Below are 12822 nucleotides of genomic sequence, written 5' to 3'. Positions count from 1 at the left end.
GAAATAATTAGAATATGGAAGACATACAAGACCACTGATAATCTCCCTCGATCTGGGTCTCCACGCAAGATCTCACCCCGTGGGGTCAAAATGATCACAAGAATGGTGAGCAAAAATCCCAGAACCACACTGGGGGACCTAGTGAATGACCTGCAGAGAGCTGGGACCAACCTAACAAAGGCTACCATCAGTAACACACTACCCCGCCAGGGACTCAGATCCTGCAGTGCCAGACGTGTCCCCCTGCTTAAGCCAGTACATGTGCGGGCCTGTCTGAGGTTTGCTAGAGAGCATTTGGATGATCCAGAAGAGGACTGGGAGAATGTCATATGGTCAGATGAAACCAAAGTAGAACTGTTTGGTAGAAACACAACTCGTCGTGTTTGGAGGAGAGAGAAGGCCGAGTTGCGACCAAAGAACACCATGCCTACTGTGAAGCATGGGGGTGGCAACATCATGCTTTGGGGCTGTTTCTCTGCATAGGGAACAGGACGACTGATCCGTGTACATGAAAGAATGAATGGGGCCATGTATCGCAAGATTTTGAGTGCAAACCTCCTCCCATCAGCAAGGGCATTGAAGATGAAAAGTGGCTGAGTCTTTCAGCATGACAATAATCCCAAACACACCGCCCGGGCAACGAAGGAGTGGCTTCGCAAAAGAAGCATTTCAAGGTCCTGGAGTGGCCTAGCCAGTCTCCAGATCTCAACCCCATAGAAAACCTTTGGAGTAGTTGAAAGTACGTGTTGCCCAGCAACAGCCCCAAAACATCACTGCTCTAAAGGAGATCTGCATGGAGGAATGGGCCAACATACCACCAACAGTGTGTGACAACCTTGTGAAGACTTACAGAAAACGTTTGACCTCTGTCATTGCCAACAAAGGATATATAACAAAGTATTAAAATTAACTTTTGATATTGACAAAATACTTATTTTCCACCATAATTTGCAAATTCTTTCCAAATCAGACAATATGATTGTCTAGATTTGTTTTCACATTTTGTCTCTCATAGTTGAGGTATACCTATGATGACAATTACAGGCCTCTCTCATCTTTTTAAGTGGGAGAACTTGCACAATTGGTGGCTGACTAAATACTTTTTTGCCCCACTGTATGTAATTTGGCAACAAGTGGTTAACCTAATAGTATACTTTAAATCCAAAAGGGGTAATATGCCAAGATACACACAAACTATACTTTATGGGAGAAATCAGCACAGACATTCAAATGATGCAGTAACTGGCCTTGGGCTAATTTATACAGGACATTTGACTAACATTAAAAGAGGATGATTACCAACACAAAACAAAATCAGATTTAGGCCCCTTTCACACTTGTGCGACTTGTCCTGTGACTTAGGACTGCAAAGTCGCATGACAAGTCGTACCCCATGATTTCCAATCAGTACCATTCATATCCGTGTGACTTCAAAGTAGTCCCTGTACCACTCTGGTCCGATTTTAATGCAAGTTACACAGGCATTCCCTGAAATCACAGCAAAATTGCACGACTCTGAAGTCATGGTAGCATGAAAGAGGCCTTAAAGTGGAGTTCCACCCAAAAAAAAAAAAAAAAAAAAAAAAAAAAAAAAAGTCATTTATGTGCATAAAAAAAAAAAAAAAATTTGGAGAAAATTTTTTTTTTTTTTTTTACTCACCTCTAAATGCCTGTTGCTTCGTAGTCTACCTCCTTCAGCGCCTGGGCTCTTGACGTCACTTTCCTTGGCGCAGGAAGGGAGATCAGCTCTGCCCCCTCCCTCGTCAATCATCTGGGACACATCACAGGTCCCAGATGATTGCACGGTCAATCACGGCGCTGCTCGCGCATGCGCAGTGGGTGCCCGGCTTTGAAGCCACAGCTGGGCGCCCACAGTTACAATGCCGGCGCCGCCGAGCAGAGGGGGAAACAAGCAGGGCTTGGATCCCCCGCATCGCTGGACCCTGGAACAGGTAAGTGTCCGATTATTAAAAGTCAGCAGCTGCAGTATTTGTAGCTGCTGACTTATTTTTTACATTTTTTTTTTTTTTTTTAAGCGAAACTCAGCTTTAAAAGATGAAAGGGACAGGGATATTACTGATTTTAACAAGGCATAAGATTACAGTTATTCCTCTTTTGCTTCCAATTAGTGGTTGTCTAAGTGGTGTCTAATGCTAGGCTGAAAAGTTTTTAGGACAAAAAATAAAAATCGCTTGGTTACACTAAGCAGATCATCTTTTGTGACTTACGGATATCTCGAAAGTGAATAATAAGTCTGGCAACCAAAGACAAATACTCTTCCTGCAATAAAAACAGAAACAAATAAACAGGTAAACACATGCTACACAAACCATTTCCTCCAAGTACATTGTATGATCCATAGGGCTTTCATTAAAACTAAGGAAAAGAACATTTAAAAGTCAGGATTATTGCCCATAGCAACCAATCACCTTTTACAGAAAAAAAAAAAAAAAAAAAAAAAAAAAACTAGGATTCCACCAACTTTGTGCTCGTATTCTCTTCTCAGTTTGAAATCATCCCTTAAACTTGGTGATATGCAATTAGGCTGGAGAAAAAAGGCCACTTGGGATCATTGCATGCATATAGGAGTCCATAGTGCCAAGTCCTTCAACATTACTAAACAAAACAAGTTGAATGAAATTAACTATTACAAGCCATTTTTGGTTGAGGATTCAGAGAGTTCAACCTGAGCTCTAAATCGGTCACCCAACCAATGAAAGTACTGCATTCACAAAAATATTTCCCTACAGGAAATCCCCAGCTATCTGTACATACAGCATTCCTAAAGATGACTGCAAAGGGACTTTTACTGTGAAAAGTACAGAATAATTAATTTTCAGGAAAGTATGATGTATACACAAGATAGGTACTAGATAGAGGTAGGAAATGTATGGTGTTGACAGTCATTAGGTAGGCACAAGTAGTATTTAGTAACACAGAGATTGATATGAGATATACCTACACGTGTTTTAGCCTTTAGAAAAACATGACTTTCCATCTCCTTGCTGGACTTGGTGTGTGCAACCCCTGCTTTGCGCATGGCCTCATCACTGGTAAAACAAAAGTTTGATACAGTTAATAATCTCCCAATGTCATAGTTTACATAAACAAAGATAACTCCATAAGAAAGAAAATAAAGATTACAGAATTTACTTCCTACATTTGTGGAGTTTTTTTTCTATATGGTATGAAGTTTTGAGAGAAAAAAAAAAAAAAAAAAAACAGACCCACATACAATAAAACACTCATTGACAACGAAGCTACAATCAAACAAAAATATTTGCAACTTTTTTTGCAACAAAAAGTCACCTTACTGCTTGCCATTTATACAAACAATAACGATTAAAGTTTTTTGTTTAGATAATAATAATAGTTTTCTAGTTATTATACAGCATCTAGCGCCAACAGTTTGCACAGCAATTTACAAAATAAAATTAGACAATACATCTACGATATTATTCAGGACAAGACAGTTAGAAGTGCTCTGCTTGTGAGGGCTTACAATCTAAAAAGGGGTGTGTGGGGGAGATCATTTTAACAGGATTGCACTTCCATTCGTAAATCACTCTCTTCCTCGTATCGTATCCTGCTAGACTCATCTTCCCAGCAGGATCCATCATATCTATCCAAATGGCAAAGGGACCCAAATACCACCTTCACTGGCAACCAGAAGCACCGTATACTTATGCGTTGGCTTATGATCTACCAAATCCCCCCAGATCCTTCTCCACTATGGATTTCCCCAGTTGTACTCCCCCTAGTATGTATGATGCATGCATATTCTTAGCCCCTCAAGTGCATAATTTTACATTTATCAACATCAAACCTCATTTGCCACTTAGTTTCCCAATTAGAAAGTGCACTGAGGTCGGCTTGTAAATTTGAGACATCCTATAAGGACGTTATTCCACTGCATAGCTTGGTGTCATCTGCAAAGACGGAAAAGTTACTTTTAATCCCAGACCCTATATCATTTATAAAAGATATTTAAAAAGTAAGGGTCCCAACATTGAACCTTGGGGTACACCTCTGATAACCTTAGACCAGAGTAAGAATCATTAACCACTACTCTCTGAATTCTGTCTTTTAGCCGAGCTCGCACGCAGAAGCGAACGCATACATAAGTCTTGCCCGCATATGAAAACGGTGTTCAAACCACATGTGAGGTATCGCCGTGCTCGTTAGAGCAAGAGCAATAATTCTAGCACTAGACCTTCTCTATAACTCAAAACTGGTAACCTGTAGAAATTTTTAAACGTCGCCAATGGAGATTTTTAAGAGCTAACGTTTGGCGCCATTCCATGAGCAGGCGCAATTTTGAAGCATGACATGTTAGGTATCAATTTACTTGGCGTAACATTATCTTCCACAATATAGAAATAAATTGGGCTAACTTTACTGTTGTCTTATTTTTTAAATTTAAAAAAAAGTGTATTTTTTTTCAAAAATATTGCGCTTGTAAGACCGCTGCGGATGGAGACTACTGATCGGAACAGATATTCAAAAACTGGTTTAGATCTTTGAGACCTAAAATGGGTCTGACATCCCCGTTTGGTTTTGGAACCGTGAAAAGATTTGAATAAAGCCCTAATCCTTGCTCTTCCGAGGGGACCACCAATATCACTTTGAGACAAGAGATGATCCTAAGCTAGAAAGAGAGACTTCTTTTTCACTGGATCTCTGGGAACGTTTGATCTGAGAAAACGAGGAGACGGGAACGCTCGGAACTCTAGTCTGTAACCTAGAGAAATTAACAAAGCCACCCATCTGTCTTGACATTGTTCCTGCCAGACCCTTGAAACCTGTAGAAGCCTTCCCCCCACTCGAGCGAGCGGGGGCGCCCCTTCATAAGGAGGGTTTAGTATTTTGTTTTGTGGGTTTCCTCCCCCGGGTCCTCTTTTGGCCCTGGGACTGACCCTGAGGTTTACCTCTTGAACCTGATGGTGGAGGCCATCGTGACTGCCTGGAGGCTAATGCCCCTGGCACTGGAGAAGAAGAACATTTAAAAGAAAAATGCTTAAACTTCTTCTTAACCGGTAAAAGGGAACTTTTCCCATTAGAAATTCTTTGGATATACTTATCCAGATCGTCTCCAAATAACCCTTCACCATGAAATGGGAAACTGGCCAAGAGCTTTTTGCATGGCGCTTTGGCTGACCAATTTTTTAACCATAGGATTCTACGCACATGTATCAGCCCTAGCATTAACCGTGAGGCATGGAGAATAGAATCTTTCATAACGTCTACTGTAAAAAACGCTTCTGATATCCCGGCCAAATCCTGGGACTGCTGATCAGGAATAACCTTGAGTACCTCTATAAACTGGTCCTTTAAGGACTGAGATACACCGATCGCTGCCAGCGCAGGCTGAATGACAGAACCTGCGAGCGAAATATTGTTTTTAAAAAGGAATTCCAACTCCTTATCTGTTGGATCCTTTTGCATATGAGCATTGTCTACTGGACAAGTCAGGTTTTTGTTTACAGAGGATATAGCAGTGTCAATTGCTGGAATTCCCCATTTCTTATAGAATTCTTCCTCCATAGGATAAAGTATTGAAAACTTTTTCGGAGGAAAAAACTGTTTATCTGCTCCCACTCAGAATACATAAGCTTTTTTAGCCATGAATAGTTAGGGAAAGCATGAACAGATTGGGGAGGCTTTAGTGAACCCAAACCAGAAGTGGACTCATCGACTGACTGCGTTATTGGCAGTAAAAATGTGGAGCGGACCAATTCAGTGAGAGACTGTACCAACAACCTTTCCTGCGAACCTGATACTTCCGTATTAGGTTCTTCGGAGGAGGAGACATCAGGCTCTTCCTGGTCCCTTGAGAGAAAATTTGTCATCTCTCGCCCCTTGTTCCTCAGCATGAGGGTCCTGAGCAATGTTGGGTACCTGCTGCGCTTAGTCCCACTCTGGCATCCGATTAAAGCATCAATTTTTTGCTCCAAACTTAAAATGGTTGAAGAAAAAAAAAACCTCCTTAGTAATATACACAGGGGCTGCAGTGTTAAGAGCAGCTGCAACACTTGCCCCACCTGATGGCTCACACTGACCAGCCATATTACTCTCAGGGGAGGATGCCATCCTTTTTGAGATGGTTCTAGGATTCTGTGTGACTATAGTCTTTCTAGTGCCCTTTTTTTACCCCCCTTCGGACCATAGCCCGATGCACAAAGCAGAGGTGCTACCAGAAGGAATGCATCCACTGCTTGAGCAATAGTCCAGCTCTGCTGCTGCTATTAATGCTCAGCCTGATGCAGTATTAAATGTGTCAAAAGGAATGCCTGCTTGCAACAGTGCAATGGTGCCTTTTAAAACACCCCTTCCCACGCTGGACGTTGTCTACGGGCCTTTCTCTTTCCTTCAAAAAAGAGCTTTTACCGCACGAGCTCCGATCCTATGGGATCAGAGAGAGAGAGGGAGAAACACATGGCGAAGGGGGGGCTTGGAACCTGCCAAGTGGCATGCCATTCACGCCCCTTTTCCTTTCTTTTTTTTTTTTTTGCAGCGCTCCTTCCTCAAGAAGAGGGGAAGAAATAAACAGCACAGAGGGGAGTCTGTTGGGCAGGAAACCCCCCCTCCCCCTCAGACTTACCAAAGGTCTGCTGCCAGCCGGAGGAAGAAAACTGCTGTTTTCTGGACACATCGTGAGCTCTCTGAGAAGCATGAGACGGTAAGTGCTCTATACAGCCCCCAGTGGTGACACATAGGCATGACAACATTTACAAAATTAAAGGAGACATTCATAAGAAAATCTTGAAAACTTCTTAGAAAACTCCACTTTTCCCGCCGCTGGGTTTTCTGTGATAAACCAACAGACCCAATCTTCACCCTTCACAGTGGGTTCCGTTAAACCTTCAGGAGCTGGGGATCCTCGGGGAAACCCACAATCCTTGACCTGTATTAGCACCACCGCCAGTAAAACTTTATGGCCTTAATACCAAAAAGTACCGGATCCCGGGGTCCAGCTCTCTAAAAAGAGAAGCGTTACAGGCAAGACCTCGTTTCTTCGGACATGAGGCCCGGGTACCATTCAATTCGGCCAAAAAGACACTTTGCTGGGGCTAGCCATGCGGCCGGATCCATTCAAGGATTTCTCCAGTGGAGCTCAGCACAGCACATCTTCACTAGTGACCAACACCTTAGACACAGGCGAAAAAACTGAGGTACTCCCCACCAGTGGGAGGGGTTATATAGGGAGTGCACTTTTTGTCTTAGGGCGTGCCAGTGTCCATCACCTGAAGGTGGCCTATAACCCACATAGTAACTACTATGGCTCTGTGTCCCGTGATGTACAATAAGAAATAATCGTTAGTTGCAGCCATAGACATGGAGCTTGGATCTGAAACACCGCGTGGCCGCTGTAACAAAGTCCCACCTCCTATGATAGACGGCACTGATCCAATGCCAGGAAATTGAATCAGTGTAATGTGCATCATAGAAGCCAGTCTAGGAGGCGAGACTTCGTTGACAGCAGCCATCCAAGCAATTCAAAATCAAGCTCCGTGCCACAGCGGGAGATCCCCGCTCTGTGTGATCCGGGCACTGATGAGGCTGCACCGATGGGTTTTTGATGAAAACCATGGGCAGGAATTGTGATGGATCGCAGAATCGAATCATTGACAGCTTAATCGTAATTGATATGTAGTCTGTACGGTTTAGGAGATATTCCCTTCGCAATGAGCCGCTGACTGCAGCAGCGCATGCGCACAGGGGATTCTTGGCTGAAAGCCCGGCAGGCGCCGGTCCGTGCCGGGAAGAAGTCTCCCGGGCGCAAGCGCAGGAGTGACGACATTGCGGCTCCAGCCACTCACAGCGCCGGAGCCGCGATACCCGGAAGACACGCCGAGGGGGAAATGTCCACTCCCTCGGCGTAGACTGGGTGAGATGCCGGCACCTCGTTCTAAGGTAAGTAACTCATTATGCCTTTTCCCTTACAGGTGTAGGGGGGAAAAAAAAGTCAGCGGGTTTACTACTGATTTAAGAGTACACTGGCAGTGCTGACCTCAAGTCTCCTGGGAGTGCGGGGGCGGGGGGGGGCTGTGTATTGTGCACATTCGATTTTAGTTGACCAAAATGATTTTATTTGACTAAAATGCCATTTTAGTCCTAAAACTAAATTTGCTGCCAAAATTAACACTGGCGGGCGCTGCTCACCTATGCATTCGCTTCTGCACGTGAGCTCGGCGGGACGGGGCACATTTATTTCTTATTTATTTTACCTTTTATTTTTACACTGTTCTTTAAAAAAAAAAAAAGAAAAAAAAAAGGTGTCACTTTTATTCCTATTACAAGGACAGGACCTCTTAAATATGATATCTGAGGTCAAAAAAACCTGACCTCATATTTACACTAAAATGCAATAAAAAAAAAAAATGTAATGTCATTTAAAATGGTATGGAGACGGCTGGGGGCCATCTTCCCCTCACTCATCTACATACCAAGCCAGGGAGAGGACCTGATCGCCTCCGGTAAGCAGCAGAGGGCACCCCCTCACCCGCTGCTGATAAAAGTGATCTCGCGGCGAATCCGCTGCAGAGACCACTTTTATCTGAAACCAGACCACTCACTAAAGAAGAGGATGCCGGGGTTATGGTAGCTAGCTGCTGCCATAACAATGATATCACTCTTCAAAGTGCCGGCGTATATCGGTGTGAGCCGGTCTGGAAGAGGTTAATGATGGCTTTCGTTAGTACAAATCAAATGGGAAGGTTGTTAAAAAGAAAGCGTACTGGTAGACCAAGGAAGACAAAGTTAAAAAAAACAAAAAAAAAAAAAAAAAAAAAACTTAAAGCAATATGTCTTGAAAACAGAAAACGCACAACAAATAAGGAACAAATGGTCAGAAACTGGAGTCAATGTCTGTGACCGAACTGTAAGACATCGGCTAGAGGGAAATGGGATTTACATTCAGAAAAGCCAAAAGAAAACCATAATTAACACCTAAAAAGAAAAAAAAAAAAAACAATGTTACAGTAGGCTAAAGAAAAGCAATCATGGACTGTGGATGACTGGATGAAAGTGATATTCAGTGATCAATCACGAATCGGCATTGGACAAGGTGATGATGCTCGAACTTTTGTTTGGTGCCGTTCCGATGAAATGTATGAAGATGACTGCCTGAAGAAAACATGCAAACTTCCACAATCATTGATGATATGGGGCTGCATGTCAGGTAAAGGTACGGGGGAGGTGACAGTCATTAAATCTTCAATAAATGCACACGTTTATATTGAGATTGTGGACAATTATTTCACCAAACATCCTTTCAATTGATGATCATGACAACATAATTTTTCAGGAATTTTTCAGGAAGTAATCTGATTCAAATGTTTAGAATTGAGTGATTCCATCATTTTTTCCTCTGCTCGATCTGCAAAAACAGTTGCTAGAGTTTTCTCTTATTTTTTTTTTAAGGTGTTTCTTAAAGCCAGAAGGTTGGACTGTTAAATGAAAATAGTTTTGAGGTATGTCTGATTAATTGTGTAAAAAATAAATAAATAAAACTAAACAATTGAATGACTACTTTCCAAGAGTGGTGATTCCATACATTTTGCCAGGGGTTGTAGTACATACAGTGGGGACAGAAAGTATTCAGACCCCCTTAAGTTTTTCACTCTGTTATATGATTTTAGCAAATGTCTGCAATATAAGTTTGTTTTTTTTCCTCATTAATGTACACACAGCACCCCATATTGACAGAAAAACACAGAATTGTTGACATTTTTGTAGATTTATTAAAAAAGAAAAAAACTGAAATATCACATGGTCCTAAGTATTCAGACCCTTTGCTGTGACACTCATATATTTAACTCAGGTGCTGTCCATTTCTTCTGATCATCCTTGAGATGGTTCTACGCCTTCATTTGAGTCCAGCTGTGTTTGATTATACTGATTGGACTTGATTAGGAAAGCCACACACCTGTCTATATAAGACCTTACAGCTCACAGTGCATGTCAGAGCAAATGAGAATCATGAGGTCAAAGGAACTGCCTGAAGAGCTCAGAGACAGAATTGTGGCAAGGCACAGATCTGGCCAAGGTTACAAAAAAATTTCTGCTGCACTTAAGGTTCCTAAGAGCACAGTGGCCTCAATAATCCTTAAATGGAAAACGTTTGGGGCGACCAGAACCCTTCCCTAGAGCTGGCCGTCCGGCGAAAACTGAGCTATCGGGGGAGAAGAGCCTTGGTGAGAGAGGTAAAGAAGAACCCAAAGATCACTGTGGCTGAGCTCCAGAGATGCAGTCGGGAGATGGCAGACAGTTGTAGAAAGTCAACCATCACTGCAGCCCTCCCCCAGTCGGGGCTTTATGGCAGAGTGGCCCAACAGAAGCCTCTTCTTGGTGCAAGACACATGAAAGCCTGCATGGAGTTTGCTAAAAAACACCTGAAGGACACCAAGATGGTGAGAAATAAGATTCTCTGGTCTGATGAGACCAAGATAGAACTTTTTGGCCTTAATCCTAGGCGGTATGTGTGGAGAAAACCAGGCACTGCTCATCAACTGTCCAATACAGTCCCAACAGTGAAGCATGGTGGTGGCAGCATCATGCTGTGGGGGTGTTTTTCAGCTGCAGGGACAGGAAGACTGGTTGCAATTGAGGGAAAGATGAATGTGGCCAAGTACAGGGATATCCTGGATGAAAACCTTCTCCAAAGTGCTCAGGACCTCAGACTGGGCCGAAGGTTTACCTTCCAACAAGACAATGACCCTAAGCACACAGCTAAAATAACGAAGGAGTGGCGTCACAACAACTCCGTGACTGTTCTTGAATGGCCCAGCCAGAGCCCTGACTTAAACCCAATTGAGCATCTCTGGAGAGACCTAAAAATGGCTGTCCACCAACGTTTACCATCCAACCTGACAGAACTGGAGAGGTTCTGCAAGGAGGAATGGCAGAGGATCCCAAATCCAGGTGTGAAAAACTTGTTGCATCTTTCCCAAAAACTCATGGCTGTATCAGATCAAAAGGGTGCTTCTACTAAATACTGAGCAAAGGGTCTGAATACTTAGGACCATGTGATATTTCAGTTTTTCTTTTTTAATAAATCTGCAAAAATGTCAACAAGTCCATGTTTTTCTGTCAATATGGGGTGCTATGTGTACATTAATGAGGAAAAAAAATGAACTTAAATGATTTTAGCAAATGGCTGCAATATAACAAAGAGTGAAAAATTTAAGGGGGTCTGAATACTTTCCGTCCCCACTGTATATCTCTTTTGTCTGTTATTCTCAGAGTGGAGTCGATATTTTGCTCCCCAACCATATAGCTGGTTATTTATATTTACCACTGCATATAGATATTCAAGAATAAATTGTCTTTTTTAAGGAGTTTTTTAAATGGGATGTAAAGCCTCATGTTTTTTCACCTTAATGCATCCTATGCATTAAGGTGAAAAAACTTCTGGCAGTGACCCCCCCCCCCCTGTTTTACTTACCTGCGCCACTTCATTCCCTCGGCAGGGATACCCTGTCCCTCTCTGCACGGGATCCCGGCTCTTGATTGGATAGATTGACAGCAGCCAATGGCTGCACTGCCATCAATCAAATCCAATGACGCCGGGGCCGAGTCTGGCATTCATGTCTATGGATGCAAATGCTGGACTCAGGAGCACGCCCACAAGGTAACCCCCCGGGAGAGCGCTTCTCCTAGGGGGTTATCCGATAAGAGGAGCAGCCACGAGAGCCGCTGAGGGACCCCAGAAGAGGATGTTAGGGGTCACTCTGTGCAAAACGAGCCGCACAGTGGAGGCAAATATGACATATTTGTTATTTTAAAAAAAACTGAAGCTTTACAATTACTTTAACTAATTTATACACCGCACTTTTTTTTTTTTTATCCGGTTAACCACTCGGTTACCGGCCACTTAAACCCCCCTCCTGCACAGACCAAATTTCAGCGCTGATGCACTTTGAATGACAATTGCGCGGTCATACAACACTGTACCCAAATTAAATTTTTATCATTTTTTTTCCCCACAAATAGAGCTTTCTTTTGGTGGTATTTGATCACCTCTGTGGTTTTTTATTTTTTGTTAAAAACATTTTTTTTAGATTTTGTTATAAAATTTTGCAAACAGGTAATTTTTCTCCTTCATTGATGTACGCTGATGAGGCTGCACTGATGGGCACCGATTAGGCGGCACTGGTGGCTACTGAGAGGTGGCACTGAAGGGCATTGATAGGTGTCAGTGATGGGCACTGATCGGCACTTGTAGGTTACACTGATAGGCAGCACTGCTAGGTGGTTTGATTGGCACCACTGGTGGACATTGATAGGTGGCACTTGTGGGCATTGATAGGTGGCACTTGTGGGCATTGATAGGTGGCACTTGTGGGCAAAGTGGGCACTGGCAGGTGGTACCGATTGGCACAGATGAGGCAGAATTGCCTCTTCCTCTTCAGGACTGATGTCCCTTGCACATAAGCCGGTGATCGGCTTTTTTTTCTCCTCACGCTGACAGCGTGAGGAGAAAAAAAAACGATTCTCAAGCTTTTGTTTACATCATGTGATCAGCTGTCATTGGCTGACAGTTGATCGTGTGGTAAGGGACTGGTATCGGCCCCTTACTTGGATCTGTGATCACCCTCAGTCTACAGGGGGCGCGTGGGGAATGTGCAAAGGGGAGGACGTCTATTGACGGCCTCCCGGAAATTCAGGTCCATGCTGTGGCCGTCATTTGACTATAGCACGGACGCCAAGTGGTTAATCGAAACAATAATCAGCCAACAAATCAATTATTAAATTAATCAGTTGCAGCCCTTAAGCTAATAACCATACAATTTCAGGTTGTAAAACATAAAAGAGCTGATT

The 12822-nt window shown here is 43.1% G+C and overlaps 1 protein-coding gene across 3 annotated transcripts in view; it reads right to left on the bottom strand.

Moving 5' to 3' along the window:
* Positions 1–12822, bottom strand: part of MED15 (mediator complex subunit 15) — a 106227-nt gene that overhangs the window by 78729 nt on the left and 14676 nt on the right. For all 3 annotated transcript variants that reach the window (XM_073629213.1, XM_073629212.1, XM_073629214.1), the window contains exons 2-3: positions 2963–3050; positions 2229–2280 (exon numbers count right to left, since the gene is read on the bottom strand). In XM_073629213.1, the coding sequence (XP_073485314.1) occupies positions 2229–2280; positions 2963–3050 (140 nt within the window). The remainder of the gene's footprint in view (positions 1–2228; positions 2281–2962; positions 3051–12822) is intronic.

This window comes from Aquarana catesbeiana, linkage group LG01 (genome assembly GCF_042186555.1).
Source record: "Aquarana catesbeiana isolate 2022-GZ linkage group LG01, ASM4218655v1, whole genome shotgun sequence".
Taxonomy (NCBI): Eukaryota; Metazoa; Chordata; class Amphibia; order Anura; family Ranidae; genus Aquarana; species Aquarana catesbeiana.
Note: the sequence above shows the minus strand (reverse complement) of the source record. Positions and strands in the feature narration are given on the sequence as shown.